General features: G+C 43.9%; 1 protein-coding gene across 21 annotated transcripts in view; it reads right to left on the bottom strand.

Annotated features, from left to right (window-relative positions):
• Positions 1 to 20,864, bottom strand: part of VPS13B (vacuolar protein sorting 13 homolog B) — an 856,590-nt gene that overhangs the window by 15,233 nt on the left and 820,493 nt on the right. For all 21 annotated transcript variants that reach the window (XR_013397363.1, XM_077943895.1, XM_077943898.1 and 18 more), the window contains exons 55-58: positions 12,823 to 12,941; positions 7,946 to 8,751; positions 2,721 to 2,897; positions 288 to 458 (exon numbers count right to left, since the gene is read on the bottom strand). Coding sequence is in view for 20 of the 21 variants with exons in the window: in XM_077943895.1 (XP_077800021.1) it covers positions 288 to 458; positions 2,721 to 2,897; positions 7,946 to 8,751; positions 12,823 to 12,941 (1,273 nt within the window). In the remaining variant the exon portion in view is untranslated. The remainder of the gene's footprint in view (positions 1 to 287; positions 459 to 2,720; positions 2,898 to 7,945; positions 8,752 to 12,822; positions 12,942 to 20,864) is intronic.

The following is a 20,864-nucleotide window of genomic DNA, read 5'->3' as shown; positions in this document are numbered from 1 at the left end:
CAGACACCACTATGCTTAGAGCGGGTCCTATCAAATTAGGATTTCTTTTAAGAACTTTAGTGAGGCCCAAGATACATTTCATACACAAAGCAAGCACAGGTGCTGCCTGTGCAGCTGTGCAGGTGAGCCCTCAGCGGGATGCACTGTGGAACTCAGAGCAAGTGCCTTACCTTCTCTGAGCATTTCCCAGTCATCCCCAGGCAGAAGGCGAGGTTGCCCAGTCCTGGGAGACCCTGCACCTCAGTCTGCTGGACTGCAGACAGGTGGGAGGCCCCACAGCCCCTTACCAAGCAGGCTGATGCCCAGCCGGGACAGGCCCTGTCGAAGCCCCTCGCCCAGGCTCTCGGGGAGCTGCCGCCGCCACTCCTCCTGCCGGTTGTAGTGCTCCTCATCCAGTGAGAGCCGGTCCATGTTCCGGGCCAGGCTTGTGGCCAGGTTGGTGATGGATGTGAGGGTGCCTGAGGGAATAAGAGCATGGGGTTAGCCTCCTTGTCACATACATGAGGGACCCCAAGGCAGTAGTTTCAGAGGCAGTGGGAACACTTGTGGGCCCTCTTGGACATGCCCAGTGGCAAGTGATGGTGGCTTCCTCTCAGGCAATTTGAAGAAAGAGTCTTAAGAGGTAAACAACTGGGGCGGTGGCTCACGCCTGTAATACCAGCACTGTGGGAGGCCAAGACAGGAGGATTGCTTGAGCCTAGCAGTTTAAGACCAGCCTGGGCAACATGGCAAAACCCTGTCTCTATGAAAAGTTAAAAAATTAGCTGGGTGTGGTAGTGCACATCTGTAGTCTCAGCTACTCAGGAGGCTGAAGTGGGAGGATTGCCTGAGCCCAGGACGTCAAGGCTGCAGTGAGCTGCAATTGCACCACTGCACTCCAGCCTGGGTGGCACAGTGAGATCTTGTCTCAAATAAGATACAATAAAATTTAAAAGAAAATGAGGTAAAGAGGAACACTTGCCCACAGGGGTGATGACACTCTTCAAAGGGGAAGAATCACAGGTGCCAGAGAGCAGCCTAGAGTTTCACATGAAACTATCCTTCACTATAATTGAATTTGTCAAGGTTTGATTAAAACAGTATTGATGCCTTCATTGAGGCCCAATTTTGAAGGTTAAAATCTGCCTGCTCTGATTTTAAAGGGTAAAGTTACGTTGCTAAATTTTAGAAAGATGATAAATATTTCAACTTTAGGAATAAATTTTATTCCCTCCCTATAACTTCAGTAATAACAAAGGGGGAGATACTAAACCTTATCATTTGCCATTCTGAGGATGTAATTATTGTGCCATGGATAATATGTGCAATTTTGATATTCAGGATATTAACTGAAAAAACAGTGAGGGGAATAAAGGGAGTAAATCATGTGAGAGCCGTGAATCTGTCTGGTTTTCCTAAGGAAGGCTGTTTTAGCATTTGGTCACAACAGCCACAATTCCTCTAGCAGGTCTGCACACATCTCAGTGAGCAAAACTGAGCGACTTTCATGTACAGATCTGGACGCTAACAAACTAGCTCATCTGTTATTGCAGGTCCAGTTTCAGGAAGAAATGCTCAATGTCGTTTTTGCAGCTGCATCTTTACCAGTAATCTGAAAAGAAAAATATCTGCGTGCATGCACACACATAAGGATGCCAACAAACCAAACAGATTTTGCTAAGAGAAGAAGAGAACAAGTGTAAAAAACATTCAGTGAGTCAGTAGGCTGAAAATACCGCTGAGGTTCAATTTAGCAGGTGTTGGTTGTCTTATTTTAACATAAAAACAACAGAACCACAGAGATTCCAGTGTCAAGAGTGAGCAGTCTGCCAGTGACTCCTGGGGTGGATTTCTGCAACTCAGCCCCCAGGCCTCCCAGATGATTTGAGGCCTGGGGGAGTGTCCTTTTCATTGTCCGTGGAATTTGTTTTTATGACTCTGGCTGTTCTCTTGCCAGCCCTCCCACCCATAGTCCCTCACCCTCTGTATGGATCACGCATTCTCCTATTTCAAGATCAAGTCTTCTTTTGTGCCTTACAGAGACTTCTATAACCTGTCCTATGGCCTATGGTCGGATGCCTTTTACGGGAAGAAGCCCTTTGCCCTGTTTTCCTTGCCTCCCACTGAGAAGAAAAGGGGACTCAGATGGCCCTTGTTAGTTCCCAAGTCTCTGCGAAGCTGACCAAAATAACATCAAGCAAACACACACAGATAAAATTAAAACACTGTCCTTGTGGGAAAGCACTTTGGCCTCCGTGTCTGATGACCTGTCTGGGCCACAAGATGGCACTGTTTACATGGCGTGCTAGAGAAAAGTTGGCTGTTTCACCCCGAAATCTGCTTCCATGTCAGAATGTATCCATATCCTTCAGAAAGTTATGACAACTGTATCTACATTTAAAAAAATATGGAGGCAACACAGTGTAGGGTTTCTGATGTTTAGCAGAAATCCTGAACACCTTTAATATTTCTGTGTTTATCACATGGAATAACAGTTGAGCCAATCCTTGTTTTCCCAATGGGAGGCTTAAAATTCTGAAGTTTCTGAAACATTTTCACACACCACAGTCAAGTACTGATCTGTTCAAAACATAAGACATTATATTATGAGCTTTGTTACAAATCCAAACTCTCACTGCAAGCTAACAGGCCAAAGCTAGAGGCAATCTGAACGCACATTCTTTAAAAAAAAAAAAAAGGGAAGGAGTAAAGGCATTATTGCAAGGAACGGAAACCGCTACCTTTGGAGATGTGCTTTACAAACGATGTAGTCCCTCTGGAGACGCCACTCACGAAGGCTCCGGGGCCCCGGGTCAGCCCCTCGTACGGAAGCCTGAAGAAGTCGGCGACCCCGTTCCCGATGCTTCTCACCAGGCTTGCAGGGCTGCCAATAATCTCCAGAGACCCAACTACCCAGCCTGCAATGGACCAGAGGGAAGGGGTGATTGAAACCTCAAATGCAGAACTTTCAACATTTGTGAAAAAGTGACCCATTTCCCCTGCAATTCATTTTTTCACACTGGAATTGGGAAAGTAATCCATTTCTTTGGAAGAAAATAAGGGAAATAAGTCATTCCCTGTGAATTCATAAATGGCAAACTTTCATACTTTATAAATCAAAGTGATCCCCTGATGGCCCCACAAATGGCTTTAATATAACTGCCTGGCCCGAGCCTCCCATATTCCTGCTAACAGGGGTCCATGTGCTGGGGACGCACTCTGCCACCACCTGAGGAAGGGCGCCTTCTTGGGCTGCAGGTGTTTGCAGGCGGGAGGTTCTCTCTAAAGCCTCCCCGGGACAGAGGCGGCACCAGGATAGGAGGAGATGCCTGGTCGGGGGTGGCCAGATGCTCAATGGTGTGTTGCAAAGGGGATGCAAACTTCTGACAAGAATGGAGGGGTTGTTTTTAATCTTTCCCAATCCTACTGAGTTGAGTGCTTCCCTTTGGAGCAGAGCTAGAGCCAGACAAATGTCTTGGACCCTTCAATCCCAGCTCCGGTTATGTAAACCCTGGCGACAAGGACTTTTTTTTTTTTTTTTTTTGAGATTGAGTCTCACTCTTTTGCCCAGGCTGGAGTGCAGTGGTGTGGTCTCGGCTCACTGCAACCTCTGACTCCTGGGTTCAAGCGATTCTCCTGCCTCAGCCTCCCAAGTAGCTGGGATTACAGGCACATGCCACCACGCCTGGCTTTATTTATTTATTTATTTGTATTTTTAGTAGAGATGGGGATTCACCATGTAGGCCAGGCTGGTCTTGAACTCTGTGACAGGGACATTCTGATGAGGTTAGTGAGAGGGGAGTGTTCACCTGTGCCTGTCCCAGGAGGGCAGCTTTGGATCTGGTTTCCTCCTGAAGCTTGGGCTGACCAGAAGCTGGCCTGCCACACAGCCATTGCTGCCCCATGGGAACGTGGCTGTGTGTGGAGTCCCGCAGGCACTGCTCTTACCCTGGCTCCCTGGGGTGGGGATTTGGGGATGTAGGCCCCAAAAATTGGAGGGGCAAGTGAGGGCCAGGAGAGAGGAGTCCAAAAAGACAGCTTTCTCTGGGAAGCCACCAACCTCCCCAGCCTGGTGCTCAGAGCCTGGCAATGGGAAGGCTGTGGGGACAGGACTGGGTGGGAGCCATCCCTCCTTCACCAGCAGGCTCTGAAGAGGAGGGCAGTCCTGTGACAGAGATCTGCAGCTCAGTGATCTGAGGGGATCGGGAAGGTGAGGACACAACAGCCAAGGTCCCGAAGAATCCCATGCCCAGCCCATGAAGAGAGGGACGTTCTTAAATTTTGAGCCCTCCTCCCTTCTCTGGAACGTTCGGATGATAACACTAGGGCTTAGGGCAAAGAGGGAATAATTTCTGGAAGATAAAGATTACAAATGAGAGGCCCTATGGATGCCAGGCATTCAACACATTTAATTCTCACAGTAACTGCAAGAAAAGTATTCTCTCCCTTCAAATCAGTGCAGGTTAGCTGGTGACTGAGCTGCTGCCTGGGTCAGGGAATGGACCAGGCACAGGAGGCAGAGGTGCATGCAACATGGTGGTACTGCTTCCATGGCCTCACAGGCAGGAAAAGGGGGAGACTGAGGCTTGGAGACTAAGCCAACTGCTCATAGTCCCCTGGATGATCCACCTGTGGGCTGGGTTTCCAACCCAGGTTTTCCTAATTCCGAAGCCCACCCACCTCTTCCTTCTGTGAGCTCAGGCTGCAAAGAGTAGGCAAAGGAGCTGGGGAGGCTGTGGAATATTCCTCCATGGAGGGCCTTCTCTGGAGGTAAAGAAACAGCAGATTCCCTTTAGCCCTGAATGGCTGTAAGGGTGTACCTAACGGCAGAAGGTTGGTCTAGAAACATCTTAATTCCCCATCTCTCCAACGAGTCCATGTATAAAAGAAAAGAGAGTAGCTATGGCCAAGCAGTGTCCCCCATGACAGGCCTGTTCAGTTTGGTGCCACGGGTGCAGAGAGGGAGTGGGAATCTGCCTTGGCCTCCTCCTCCTGCCAGTGGCAGGTTCTCCCCTGTGGTGGGGTTGGAATCCTTGAAGCCTGAAGCCACTGCCTGATAGAAGGGCTATGTGGAGGCCAGAGCTACATCTCAGTGGCATCTGAGCTGGACAGAAGAGGGCAGACAGATCCAAAGGTACTCCTTTATTGTCCTGCAATAGCAAATCTATCTTTTGCTTGGTCATTTGGAAATTGTGTTGAAGAAGGGAGTCTGCCTGGCTCCTATCAAACTAAACCTTTGGGTTAGAGAGGGGCCTCAGGATAAAGACCACATGCATTCCTTCAGACAGGGTCAGTTACTGATTTCCAATTACTATTTATTTTCATTCTGCCTCTCCTACCTCTACCTTTTTTAGTTGTTTAATTTTTAAAATATTTTTTATGTTTTTGGAAATGGAGTCTCGCTCTGTTGCCCAGGTTGGAGTGCAGTGGTGTGATCTTGGCTTACTGCAACCTCCACCACCCAGGTTCAAGCAATTCACCTGCCTCAGCCTCCCAAGTAGCTGGGACTACAGGCGCACGCCCCCATGCCTGGCTAAATTTTTGTATTTTAGTAGAGACGGGGTTTCACCGTGTTGCCCAAGCTGGTCTTGAACTCCTGAGCACAGGCAATTCACCCACCTCAGCCTCCCAAAGTGCTGGGATTACAGGCATGAGCCACTGCACCTGGCCTGTTTATTTTTAAAATCTCTTCAAGTTGATACCACAACTTCCCTAGAAATGAGGTAAGGGTGTTTTCCATGACAGGCAGGGGCACTCTGACCCAAGTGAGATGTGAGTGGGCAACTTGCCCACCTGCAGCCAGCTCTCTCCCTTCCCTCGACAAGGATCACCTGGGAGTCTGGAGCCTCCAGCATCTTCCCATTTCCTACTCCTGCAATCACTGCTTTCTTCCAGATGATCTTCAGATTGTCCATAGATTTTTAGTGACAGAGTTTCCAACAGGCTCTGAAAACTTGGCCCTCTATATTAGAATCCCTTATGTTGGTATACAGTGAGATTGGAATGGCAGCTTAGAGGATTTTTAGGTGAATTATATAAAATTCAAATAGAATGTTCTTGTGAAAGCTCATTAAAAATATAAACCAAAACGAAGAGCTCGTTTTTAGCACACGGGCTGCACGGCCCATTACTTGGTGCCACAGGTAGAGTTTCCCTGCTGCTTACTGCACTGCTGCGTCGTGCAGAGACTGAATGGGAGCCTTCGTCCTTGCCGGGCCTCAGACTGGAGCTCAGTAACCTACGTGCCTGCTGCTTATGTGAAAAAGCAAAGATTGCCTGAAGGGAAAGTTTCTGGAATTGTTTATAAATACACCCATCTGTTAAATTTGAAATGTGAACTGCTTATTTTTAAATAAGTTTTTAGCAAGAGGGAACTGTTTTCTTCATTGTTGTGCAAGCTATCAAGACAACAGGTCTGCAGGACCCTCTCCCTGATCTTGTTGCTATCTTTTATAAAAGAGTCTAGATAACCCTAGTAAGTCTATGAATTTCATTATGGAGAAAATGTAATCTGACCAATATGGCAATAACACAGGTTGTTTACTGCTACAATCTTAATCTTATATGGGAATGCATTCACAAAGTACAGCTTTACAAAGAGGATAGAACAAAGGCTCTCTCCTCTGTGACTTTCAGAAAGTAAGATTTCCATGTTTTTTATTGGAAAGGGCTGACAAGGCTAACTCTGGATGCTGTTCTTTGCTTGAATTTCTGGGAGCCCAATTATCAAACTAAAACTGCTTTAGAGTGAACTTGGCTCAGGAACACACACTGTGATGCTGATTACCATAATGTTCCCTGAGACCACATGGTTCCCACCACTCAATCTTTATTTTTTGGGACAAGGTCTTGCTCTGTCACCCAGGCTGGAGTGCAGTGATGTGATCATAGCTCACTGTAGCCTCAAAGTCCTGGGCTCGAGCAATCCTCCCACCTCAGCCTCCATAGTAGCTGGGACTACAGGTGCACGACACCACACCTGGGTAATTTTTTAACTTTAATTTTTTGTAGAGACGAGGTTTCACCAGTTGGCCAAGCTGGTCTTGAACTCCCGTGCTCAAGTGATCCTCCCACCTCAGCCTCCCAAAGTGCTGGGATTATAGGTATGAGCCACTGCGCCCGCTACCCACCAGTCTCTAGGACACAGTAGTCCCTCTACAAAATTTTGCATGCATGTTCAAGCCAGCCCCTGCAGACTTTTCCAGCCAGACTGAAGGAATCCTTACCTTTCCCACAGAGTCCCTGAGAAACAGCAGCCCTCAGCCTGCAATAGGCCACTTGCCTGGCCCCAGAGAGTGGAAGGGCCATTCCTTCTCTTTGAGCTCAGGTCTGTGGAGAGGCTGACACACTCACAGCCTTCGCTTTGCCAGCTGTCTAGACAGGCAGTACAGCACTGGATAGATAGAGGGCTCAATGTGCATCTTACGAGCACACAAATCCTCTGAATTTCTCACCTGCTGCTATTCATGAATAGCAATGAAGAAAACTAATAAACAAGAACTGGACTTCTTTTAGGCCCAGGGACTGAAGACCTGGGCTAGCTTTCCTGGTTGCTCTAGGGTGCTAAGAAAGGGCTCTGTGCCTGCAAGGTGCTAAAAAAAAGTGTTTGCTAAACTGAACTAAAATTCTAAGTTACAGAACAGCTACTACTGCTCGAATGTTAATTAAATGGCAAGCAAAATGCTGGATACCTCACATACTTTCATCTGATCCTCTCAGAAATCTTCAAAGCCATTTTATCGATGAGGAAATGGAGACTCAGGAAGAAGGTTCAATAACTTGCCCAAAGTCTTACAGCTAACAGTGGCAGGCTCTATATTTAGATCCAGTTGTGTGTGACTGTAAAGCTCAGGTGTGTTACCTCTTGCCAATTGCTTCTTTAGGTCTTGAAATGAGGTGCTACCCCCAAGCGTGTCATTTCTGCCCAGGCTCTAGCTCATCACAGACCCTCAGCTTGTGTTCTTACCTGCTCTGAAAAGGGCCCCCGCGGCATAGTGCATTGCCAGGGCGTGCACAAGCTGCCTTGCAGTGGTGAAGACGGGTCCTCTTTCAAACACCGAGAAGGAGAGAGGAGTGTGGTCTGAGGCTATGTACAGCTTGAGGGAAGCATGGATGCTGACGAGCAAATTCACTGGCTGGATCACCAGTTTCCGTAACTTCACAGGATTCACCAAGGCCCTGGCGTGCTGTGTGACCTGCACGGGCAACATCTGTTTACCCCCAGACAGGTGCGTGGAGTGACCAGCCAACCTGCTGTTAGGAAGGTAAGTGTCAAACAAAGTCTTGATGTAGTATACAAATGTGTCTTCCACATACAACCGAGCAGGTTTTAATTCAAAGCTGAACTCGTTAATATCACAGAGGATGCTCTTGCCTTCATTTAAGGTGATGCAAAGTTTGATAAAACAGTTTTCCTTGTATTCTTCCAGCTCTTTGTTAGATATGAGGAGACTCTGCATTTTAGAACACTGAATGGGTTCTGCTTTTTCTCCCTGGCAGACTAAGACAGCAAAGTGGAAATTGGATTTGTTATAAAGCTGGTTGTCTAGCTGCAGGTCCCCACAGCAGATCTCCACACAGTAAAGTTCAAACAGCGCAGCCGCAGGCTCTTCCCCAGGGAGGGGACCAGCTCCCGGGGCCATGCAGAGAAAAACATTGTCCAGTGTGAGTCTCAGAAGCTCAGGTGATGCTTTGTGGTGGGTGAGGTCATCAAACACTGCCAGACTCAACTGAGTGATAAACATTTTGAATGTAACAATCTTCTCCTGGGCTCTAGAAGAGAAAGGGACAAGAACATTAGTCTCCCCCACTCACCTTTTCTTTCTCTCTTCTTTCTTTTTTAATGACAGTACCCTATTAAATACCTCCTGATGGGATATCAGACTCTCATAAGAAACAAATAAGAACTCAACTTTCAGGACATTGTTTCTGGATGGAGCCCGTCACACTCCAACAGTATTGGGAAATGTTCCCAATGGGACTATTATAAGCTCTTGTCATGTTTCCGTATGTTTCCCTTATCAACACTAGATTTTTACTCCAAAATCCCTCTGGTCTTTGTGTATTAATTCTCTATCATGATGATCACAAGACAGAAAGAGAGAAAAAGTAACTGAGACTCCCTAAATTGAAAAAGTCACATGAGCAGAAGAAAAGTTAGCAGGAATTCCTGCCACAACTGCCCACCAACCATACCTGAGTGCATGCTTAGCTCTTCTCCATCTCCATTTCTGGGGTGGAACTACCCTTGCTTCTGTCTCAGGTGAACCCCTCTAAAGTGCACTAAATCACTCTGCTCTCACCTACTCAAAGACATCCCTCCAGCAACTCACACCCCTTTCCTCCATCATCTTTTTCGTCATTACTAGCAGCTTGTAAACATGCTGTCATCTCTCAGCTCAAAAAATCCCTCATGACTCCACTCTGTCCCTTAGCTACCACTCCTTTTTCTGATCCTCTCTATATAGAAACTCTCAAGTGTGTTCTATACACATTGTCTCCAACTCCTCTCCTTCCCTGCTCTCTAAGGCTTGCTCCAAGCAGCCTTTTGTGCCCCCATCCCCAGCCTAATAAAACAACTCCTGTCAAGGTCATCAGTGACTTCCATTTGGCTAAATCAAATGATGGACTTTCAGGTTTTTGCTTACTCGACATACTAACAAATAATGGCATTGCTGACAACTCCCTCCTCCTGGAAATACTTTCTTTCCTGTCTTCTCTCAGCTCTTCTACCTCTCTGACCACTCGTCCTCAGTTACCTATGGAGATCCCTCCTCCTCTCCCTGACCTCTTAAAGTGCCTAAGGCTCAGCCCTTGGTCCTCTTCTCACCCCCATCTTCACTGACTTCCTTGGGGATCTCATCCAGTCTCATGACCTAAAATACCATCTATATGTTGATGACTTCCAAAGTATACACTTAGCCTGGAGCTCCCCCCTGAACTCCAATCTTGTGTATCTACCTTTCACACAGTCATTTAGATGTCTAAATGACATCTCAGCTTATCATGTCTATAACCAATCTCTTGATCTTTCCTCCTAAACCTGCAGATAGTCTCTCTCATCTTAGTTAATGGCAACCATATCCTACCAGTTGCTCAGACCAAAAATTTGGATGTCATCCTTGATGCCTCTATTTTTAGCCATTCAATGTATTAGGAAAATCCCATTGACTTTTCCTTAGAAGTAGATCCAGAATCTGACTGTTTCTGACACTTCCACTGACACTTCCACTGACACCACTGTAGTCTAAGCCATCAGTGTCTCTAATATGAGCAACTGTAATCATCTCCTAACTAGTCTCCCTGCTTGCTTGTGCCCTTGTTTGTCTACAGTCTACTTTAACAAAGTGGCCAATGATCTTCTAGAAATTTAAGTCACAGTGTGTCACTTCTATGTTCAAAATGCTCCAATGAGTTCCTCATTTCGCTTATAATTAAAGCTAAGCCCTTCAATGTCCCAATGAGGTCTCCCTCCTTCTAGCTCTTACCTCCTGGACCTCATGCACTGCTACTTCCACTTCCATCCCCTCCACTGGGCCGACAACAGCCTCTTCCCTGTTCCTCCTCGATGCCAGGCACGTTGTTGCAGGCCTTTGAACTGGCTGTGCCCTTTGCCTGGGAAGCTCTTCCTTCAGATAGTCACATTACTAACCCCCTACTGCTTTCCAGTCTCCGCCCAAATATCAACTTCTCAGTGCAGCTTACCAACACCAATTTGTTTAAAACTACACTCTCCCAGTCCCTTGGCCCTGGCACTCCCAGCGCCTCTTACTGAGCTCTGTTTTCATCCCTGTAGAATGCTGACCTTCTACTGCACCATAACATTTCCTTTCTTTTTATGTTTACTCTCTACACCCCCCATCACCCTGCCCAATTCCATGCCTATGAGGAGAAAGTGATCTTCTCCAGGGCAAGGATTGGGCCTTTTTATTTATGGATGTATCCTCATCCTGTGGTAGGCATCCAGTAAGCCCTTGTAAAACATTTGTTGAATGAATTAAGGAAGTTCCAAGAAATACCTGTACTTTTCTCATGAAAGGTTGCTTCTATTGTCATTAACATTTATGCCCTAGATAAAATGTTTCTGAAAGTGTTGAATAAACCTGAAATTTTGTACTATACTAGTTAAAAGTGCATCTCCAATTTTGTTATGCTATTAATTTTTTATGAACACTTTTGGGCAAAGAAAACATCCTATCCAACATTGTTTGAAATATTATAAATTCAAATGAGCAGAATCCAAATTAATGACTTCTTAACCATATATGAGAAGCAATAAACCTCCCCCCAGCCCAAACCGAGATGTAGTTTCGCTCTGTTGCCCAGGCTGGAGTGCAGTGGCGTGATCTTGGCTCACTGCAACCTCCGCCTCCTGGGTTCAAGTGATTCTCCTGCCTCAGCCTCTTGCATAGCTGGGATTACAGGCACCTACCACCAAGGCTGGCTAGTTTTTGTCCTTTTAGTAGAGACAGGGTTTCACCATGTTGGCCAGGCTGATCTCAAACTCCTGACCTCAGGTGATCTGCCCACCTCGGCCTCCCAAAGTGCTGGGATTACAGGTGTGAGCCACCACACCCGGTTGCAATGAACTTTTTAAAAGAAAGATTTAAACAAATGTATGGAAGTTGGTGGTATTTATATTTTAATATTATTTTTTCTGATCATAAAATAAATGCTATTATAAGAAATCAAAATACAGAAATCAAATAATAATTAAATATTAAATAACTCATTAACCCCCCCCATATCTGTTACCAATTTTGATTGTTTTCTTTTCAGTCTTATTTCTAGGAATGTTTTCCGTGTGAGTATGTATACATATGTACTTATGTGTGTATGTATGTACAGATAACACACAACTAGGATCATATATATTCAATATTATATTCTACTTGTTTTTAGATTATATAATATGCATTTTCTATTCCATTAATATTCTTTGAGATCTACTTTTTGCAGTTGTAACATTTATAGTACAATTATAGTACATCTATTTCCCTATGGATGGGCATTTTTACTTTGAATATTTTGCCATTGTAACTGTGTGGTATCTCTCAGTGTGTACATCTCTCTGTGTATATCTTTGCCCACTTCTCTACTTCCTTAACTCTTCAACTCTTAACACACTTAAAAGTGGAATGTCTAAGCCAAAAGGATTTTAAAGCTCTTAACATGTATTACTGAAGTGCTTTCCAGGAAATAGTACCAATTTACACTTTCACCAGGACTGGATATGATACGACATCATTGTTAATTTGATAAATTAGCATTTCTTTGATTACTTATATTTCCTCTTCTTAGAATTTTCTGTTTATGCCTATTGCCTCTATTTTTGTTTCTGTAAGGCTATCTTTATTCCTATTGAATTATGTGAATTCTTTTAAATTAAGAATATTAACTCTTTGTCTATTTCAAGTTTTTAAAACCTGATGGCAACATTCAGGTCAAAGTGGGGGTGGAAAATATGACTCTAAGAGGCGTATTTATATTTGATGTAGCTCTAATTGCTAAGTTTTATTATTAATTACTACACTGTCATGCAGATACAGAGGTATTAATGTGCATTTCATGCTAATAATAGTGGTATGATTCCAAGATGCATAGTTTGTAAATCAGTTTGTTAAACCTACCACAGAAGGAGTGGAAGTGGTATCTAGGAAAGATGGTTTATTGCTACCTATTGAAGGTATGATTTATTGCTAATAACCATATTTTTTATGGATTATGCGATAATTAACAAAAAGCTTTAATACATATGTAGAGATGACAAAAATAAATAGTAAGTTTACAACTTTATAACAGGAACACTTACTATGTTGTTACAGGGAAAATAATTAAACCTACCTATTGCTGTTGGTTAAAATAGGTCCTGCTTTTCCTTCTGGGGCCACAGTGATGAAGACTGTGCCACACTGATGTACAGTGTCCACATACACATAGCCAAAGCCAGTCAGGAACACAACCTGCAGAAAGAATATTCAAAATCTGATTAAAAAGAAGTAAGAAACACTACTGAAGTGGCTTGACTTCAGATGTCTCCAGTTCTGATTCAATACCACAAACAATTCCTGGTTATATTTCTTTATATCCATGTGTATGGGCTATTCAGTTGACTTGAAATGAAAAAAAAAATACCCAAAAGATCAAAACCAGATTTTTCAATATTCAGCTGTAAGGTTCATAGAAAAAAATGATGGATGATGGGGCACGAGTGTCTTCATTCTCTGCTTCTTTGGAGTTGGCAAATAACTGTGTGGGCTGGAGTCCAGACATGGGGCCCGCTATATGTGTGCATATGAATCGTTGTGGAAAAAAACCCTAAAACTCGGGACTTGAAGTGCAATGTGCAAACAACTTTCAGGCTCTTGGGTGTGAACTTACTACTATGGGCACGTCCTTCTGGACTAGGGACACAAAAACATACCTCAAAACTCACCTAAAAACATATCACAATCCCTCCAGGGTCTTTTGCATAACTTGTAACAAGAATGGTAGATATAAGTTAATTTGTTCAGAGTAAAAAATTAATTTTTCTAACATGAAAAGATGGACTAAGACCTAGAAAAAAGCTCTACCTCAGGATCCAGGTGCCAGACAGCAGAACAAATACCCCTTCAGTATTAAATAGCGAGTTGCTTAAATGGGTAAATATTTGAAAACAGAACAAGGCTATTTAAAAAACAACTCCAAGAACATCATGTTCACAGCCAGGATTACCTGAGGGTAGGGGCAAAATCCTCCTTATGCTTGGGAAGGCTGGTTCTGATGATTTGCAGTATCAATTCAGTCCAAGTCTGGGCCCTTTGTTATTATTAGGGCAGCAAATAAAAGCAGACGGACTGAAAAATCCTGGATGACGGAACAAAGGTAGGCTCTTGCTTGACCAACAATGAATATATTCTAATTTTGATCACATGAAGAAGCACCAAAGTGTACAAAGAACCACAGGAGAAAGCCACAGAGTCACATTTGGAAGCAACTTCAAGGTCGCTGGCCTTCTTTCTCATGCAATGACTTTCTCATGGACTTCAGAAATTCAGAATTTCTGACCATCTTCAGCATGTAGGTTACCTGGATGTCATCTCTGCCTTCTGCCTCTGCTCCTTGCTGCAGCCCAGCCCCTCCAGCTCTGCCTGGTTCTTCCACTGCTGTCTTCCTTTTCATTCTACAGCCTCTGCTTCAGCTGAGGCCCTTGTCTGCCACTCACTACTCACTATGCCTAGAATATACTTTTCCCCATACAAGTCCTTTCAAAAGCCTGTATGTCTTTGTGCATACAGCTTAAAGGATAGCTTACTCCATAAAGCCATCTTTAATTTTTCGATTCCCTTCTGGACTGACACCTACTTCTACATTCTAAAACAATTCTAACCATATTTCTATTTGACCAAAAATATCATTGTCTGTACTACAGTTACTTGTTTATGTGCCTGACCCCATTATTAGATTGTAAACCTCTTGACAGCAGAAATGGAGTCCAGTTTTTCTATCTGTATTCTCTATGAACACATTTCCCAAATGGACTGTTTTGCAAAAATATCTTTTTCAAAAGACTTGTATTCTGAATTTGCCCTATTTGTTCCAGGGTAAAAATTAAACTTACAATAAAATTTGAGACTAAAACATAATTAATGGCTTAAAAATGGCTCGGCTCATGAATCTAAAACAAAAGAGATATTCTTTAAGAAATATTCCTATTTATAAACCCCATCCCTTGGTATGATACATAAGGTAAATCAATTGCTGTTCTTTACTAGGTTGAATGATATGAAATTATCTACTCAGTAGAAACCTTTTTAAGTCCCATGCTCCCATCTCATATTCCTTTTCCTCAGTCACTGCACACAACTTCAGGACCCCTTAGAGGAGAGAGGGAGGGGATGCGAATAGAGAAATATTTACTGTTCTGCTCTGTCTCAAAGTGATCTTCAGGTATTATGAAATGAGGATACTTACACTTTCTAGAATAATAAACCTAAGGTAAGGTGATGGTTTCTGTTAAACACCCCAAGGACCTTCTGAAGGCAAGCAAATTAACCTGAACTTTCACGTTACTTCTGGCCAAAAACCTAGACTCTCGAGGGAAATTTTTGCTTGTTGTCCCTTTCACTCACTGCTATGAGTGGAAGAGACACAGACTTGAGTCTATCCTTGTCTTTTCACATTTAGAGAAACAACTTACACCTTGTAGCCTTTTGTATAATGGCAGCTCTAGGGGTTTGAGAGTTAGGCACCTGAGTGATACAGGAATTAGGCATCTATATCCAGGTTCCCCACAATCCAAAGTAAATCCTTATCTTGGTCTAATGGTTTGAACAATCAATTACTTGACAAGCACTTAAAGAGTGCCTACAAAGAATTAGTCACTGCATCAGGCACAGAGAAGATGTAGTCCTACCCTTGCGTTGCTCACAGCCCAACTGGTGAAAAAGCCAAGTACACAAACAATGAGACGACAACTAACAATTCCAGAGCAGAAGTGTATAAAATGCTTCTCCCTCTCAGTGTATTCACCATCAGGGACTCTGTGTAAGCTCCATGAGGGCACTGGTTTTGTGTCTGTTTTCTTCAGTTCTTACAACCAGTGCCGGGTACTCAATAAAGATAAGGCTGATGATCTGAACATACATCTTCTCAATGTGGCTTCTGCTGTATTGACTTCCAGTGTCCACCCATGTCTAGCTCTTCTCTCCTTCTGGGAATAGAGCAGGATTATACTCCCCATCACCCCTGCAGTTAGATATGGTCTTGTGACTAGTTTTGGCCAATGGGCTGAAGGCAGAATTGACATGTATTCCTTCTAGAGAATAAATAAAGGCTTTATGTTTCACAGCTCAGTGGTGGGCCAAATCTGGTCCACTGCCTGCTATTGTGAATAAGGCTTTATTGGAACATGCTTATTTACTTACATATCTCTCCATCCTAATGAGAAGCTGGGAAAACATAAGGCCTGCAAAACCTAAAATATTTACAATCCAGACCTTAAAAAAATATTTGTTGACTCCTGCTCTAGATAGCTGTGGAAGACTGTTGCACAATGAATTTGTATATCCCAGTATCCATGCCCTTGTGTAGTACCTTCCCATACTGACATTGGGCGTGGCTATGTGACTTTCTTCAGCTAACATGACATCAGCAAGTAAGAATCTTGATACAGCTTGCTTATTGGGGTTTTCCCACTTGCCACCCTGGGCTAGCCTCCGTAAGGAGGACAGACAACATGGTGAGAGCAACACCCAGACTTCCCAGCTGAACCCATACCTCAGCCAACTCTCCAGGTGAATGCAAATGCATGACTAATCCCAGGCTCATCCTGCAGAAAAGTCACTTGGCCACTTCCTCAGAATCATAAGAAGTTGTTAATCACTCTTCTTTTAAGCCAGTAGGTTTTGGGGTGGTTAGTTACAAGGGGGTAAATACGAGATGATGGACTTTCCATCAACCTGGGTCCCTGAGTGACCATGTAGAACAAAACCCCCTGAAGACACACACTAGGCATTTAGCATGAACAAGAAGTAAGTTCTAGGCTTATGATAGGCAGCATAACTGAGCTTATATTACTAATATAGATATTGGTGATAGAAGTAGTGTTCTAACAAAATCCTACAATATGAGACCCTGGCTTAATGGTCAGACAGTAGAAATCGATATTGAAAGCTATAAAAATGGGCATATATATTTTGAAGTGGTAAGATATTCAGTAAAACTGTTGCTTGAGATGACTTGGGAGGTAGATCATAAAATTAATAAATCTGTAGCTCTAGAAGATGAGGTCTGAAAACCAAACATCAGTGGTGTTATGTTGGCTGCTGTTGCCTGTGTCTGGAACACTACATTTTGTTTTATGAAGAGATGAGCTCAGGAAAGAATTGGCCAGGTTGCAAATAAAAATGGGAGATAATAGAGAGATTCCAGAAATTTAGAACCTTGCAAAGTTAGAAATACTTTTAAACCTACTATGGTCTGAATGTGTTCCCCCAAAATTCATACGCTGAAATTCTAGTCCCCCAGTGTGATGATATTAGAAGGCAGGGCCTTTGGAATGCGATTAGTGTCCTTATTAAAGAAGCCTGAGGCCAGGGACAGTGGCTCATGCCTGTAATCTCAGCACTTTGGGAGGCTGAGGCGGGTGGAGGCAGGAGTTCAGGATCAGCCTAACCAACACATGGTAAAACTTCATCTCTCCTAAAAATACAAAAATTAGCTGGGCGTGGTGGCGGGTGCCTGTAATCCCAGTTACTCGGGAGGCTGAGGCAGGAGAATTGCTTGAACCCAGGAGGCGGAGGTTGCAGTGAGCCGAGACTGGGCCATTGTACTCTATCCAGCCTGGGCAACAAGAGTGAAATTCCCTCTCAAAAAAAAAAAAAAAAAAAAAACCTGAGAAACCCCTCATCGCTTCCATCATGTGAGGTTACAGTGAAAAGATGGTCATCCATGAACTAGGAAGTGAGTCCTCACCAGATACCGAATCTGCCAGTACCTTGATGTTGGACTTGCTAGACTCCAGAACTGTGACAATATGTTTCTGTTGTTTATAAACTACCAGTCTGAGATATTTTGATATAGCAGCCTGAACAGACTAAGATAAAGCCTCAAACAGCAAGGTCTAAAATTAGAAAGCCTCTGAACACAAAGGCAGATTAACACTCAGCCTTAAGACTGACTATAGGCAACACACTGTTGAAACTTCTTAACTGTTATATTGACTTGGAAGAAAATGCAGATCAAGGGTATAACTTTCCTGGAGAAGCTCTCTTAAATCCAGAGAGGAAGGAAGCAAGTAAGCAAATAAATGTGTCTTATGGACCATGGATATGGTTCCTGGCACAGGGAATTTTCTGGAACCAAATAGGTAAGAAGTCTACTAAGTTGAGAAATTACCACTGCCCTATACACTCACGAACCTGGACTAAAAAAGACTGTAATTATTTGAGATGCAATACAAACTTCAAGTGGCCAAGGAAGATCTCCCAGAGGGTGGAGCCAGGAACCTGAAGGATAATCATAAGAGCTCCTTCAAGATTAGAAAAAGGGCCGGGCGTGGTGGCTCACACCTGTAATCTCAGCACTTTAGGAGGCTGAGGCGGGTGGACCACGAGGTCAGGAGATCGAGACCATCCTGGCTAACACAGTGAAACCCCGTCTCTACTAAAAAAGACAAAAAAATTAGCTGGGCATGGTGGTGGGTGCCTGTAGTCCCAGCTACTCCCCACTTCGGGATGCTGAGGCAGGAGAATGGCGTGAACCCAGGAGGCGGAGCTTGCAGTGAGCCGAGATCACGCCACTGCACTCCAGCCTGGGCAACAGAGCGAGACTCCGTCTCAAAAAAAAAAAAAAAAAAAAAAAAAAAGATTAGAAACAGTACTCAGTGAAAGCTGATTTCTTGCTTCCAGGGTATACACCCCATAATATGTGCCCAGAAAACTTTCAGAATTGCCATAGGCAAGAGACTGCTGTATGTCTGTCATTCTTCCCCCTTCCACAGTGGAGGGGTTATTACTGTTACCCTCTCCTATAAAATGGCAGGGAAATGGGGAACAGGTAAGTCCACAGGTCTCCAGATCAAAGGGTGTCACATCCAGACTGAGCATCGCTCAGAAGTGCTGGACTTCAAGTGTGATGGAGTGACTGCTTCCAACCTTGGGGGGAAGATTTGTTCTGTGTGTGGGGAAAAAAATGATAAATGACTGATGGCCAAGAGGATTTTTTTTCCAGCTGTTTGTTATCACAGAATAACCCAGCCAGTCCTGATCAATGTCATCATTTGGTTCTTTTTTATTTCTTCACTTCACTAGCAGGGTGAGGTGGGGTGGTGTAGAAGGCTCTAGGTGACATATACTAAGAGACTCACTGTTTTACCATTTGAATCTGTGTTAGAGTTCTTTAGTAAGCAAGACACTATCATATTTATTTTTTGAGACAGGGTCTCAATCTGTTACCAGGATGGAGTGAAGTGACACCATCATGGCTCACTGCAACCTCCGCCTCCCTGGGCTCGGTTGATCCTCCCACCTCAGCCTCCCGAGTAGCTGGGATTACAGGCGTTTGCCACCATGTCCAGCTAAGTTTTGTATTTTTCGTAGCGACAGAATTTTGCCATGTTGCCCATGCTGGTCTCAGACTCCTGGGCTCAAGCAATCTGCCTGTCTTGGTCTCCCAAAGTCCTGGGATTATAGGCATGAGTCTCTGTGCTCAGCCCCATCGTACATATGTTAGGTCTAAGAAAACCATTTGAGGCCTGGATACTGGTTTCTACTTAGTACAATATCTTCTATGACAATTACAAACAAGAAGCATTTTAATATAACTTGCGCTTTTCTATCTACTCAGTTATCTTTATTTGAATGATTATATGTAACAAATATTTTTTACAATTATAACAATTTTACTAAGTAAATTAATTACAAGGTGACAAAATATTTGTTGTGTTTTTTTTTAAAAACAGAGACAGGTTTCACTCTGTCAACCAGGCTGGAATGCTGTGGTGTGATCACAGCTCACTGCAGCCTCCAGCTCCTGAGCTCAAGTGATCCTCCCATCCTGAGTAGTTGGGAATAGAGGTGCGCACCACCATGCTTGGTGATGTTTTAAAAAAAATTTTTCTGTAGAGACAGGGGTTCTCGCTATGTTGCCCAGGCTGGTCTCAAACTCCTGGGCCCAAGTGATCCTCCCGCCTCGGTCTCCTGAAGTGTTGGGATTATAGGCATGAGCCACTGCACCTGGCCCCCTACTTTTGAACATTTAAGTTGAAGATAGTATCACACTCATCTTTTGCTGCAAGTTGATATGTCTAAACTGATCTGAAAACATGCTACTTAGGCATTTTATTTGTGCAGCTGACTTTGGGTTAAAAGTCATTTCTCACAAAAAATTTCATCCCCCATTTTCGGAAGGAATAAATTTAAAATGTACTACTGATATCTCTATATAAGTAGTTTGTAAAAGAGTATCTTAAGTAGGAAACCATGCTATGGAAGAATTATAGACTTAGACTTTGAAAGGTGGGAAGAAGCGATTGAACCCTGGCCTGTAGAGGGGGAACAGGAGTGAAACAGCGCCTGCTTGGTCTCAGGTGGAGGTCTGTTTTAAGCAACCTAGTGGACTGGGTTCTCTTCTCTGGGCTGGAGTCTGTGTTTTAGGAATCATTTGTGGGGTGGTTATAGAGAGAGACTTGAGAGTGGAGAGGCTGACAATGGAGAGACCTGTTAAGGTACTATTGCTAAAAGCTGGGAGAGAGATGATGAACCAAAGGCCTGAAGCAGACCCTGGTCACAGAGGGAAGGGGCAGATTCCAGAGACGACCCTGGTCACAGAGGGAACGGGCATATTCCAGAGACGTTTCTGAGGTATTTCTGACAGAAGCTGGTGGCCTACTGGATGTGTGGAGGATCAGAAAGAAAGGAAGACACTGGGAAGCAGTAGGCAGAAGGCAGGCTGGGAAACCACACAGTCCTGGGTTTGAATCCCAGGACCATTTATCCTGAGCAAGTTCACCTCTCAGAGCTTTGGGTAGCATCTACTTTTAAAGGATGTGACAGGGACTAATGACTATACCTGTAGAGAGCTTGAGATAAAACAGGCATTCAATATTATCTGAATCTATTGTATTTATGGTTTTTGTACTGGGAAAACAGGGATGACATTAACTGATGCAGAGACTCCAGAAGAAGCTGGCTTGGGGTAAGAAAAATGATCATCTTGGTTTCTGATGTGTTGATTTCAGATGCTTGTAGGATTTTCAGGCTGAGATGTCTAGTGGGAAGGCAAAAACACAGATTTGCATACTGGGAGTAATGTGGGGGCCGGAAATCAATTTCTGGGAGTGACTAGTGATAGGCAGTAGCTAAAGGTATGAGGTGAATTAGATATCCAAGAGAAGAAAGGAA

This window comes from Macaca mulatta, chromosome 8, assembly GCF_049350105.2.
Source record: "Macaca mulatta isolate MMU2019108-1 chromosome 8, T2T-MMU8v2.0, whole genome shotgun sequence".
NCBI classification, from domain to species: Eukaryota; Metazoa; Chordata; class Mammalia; order Primates; family Cercopithecidae; genus Macaca; species Macaca mulatta.
This window is presented reverse-complemented; position numbering and strand designations above follow the sequence as displayed.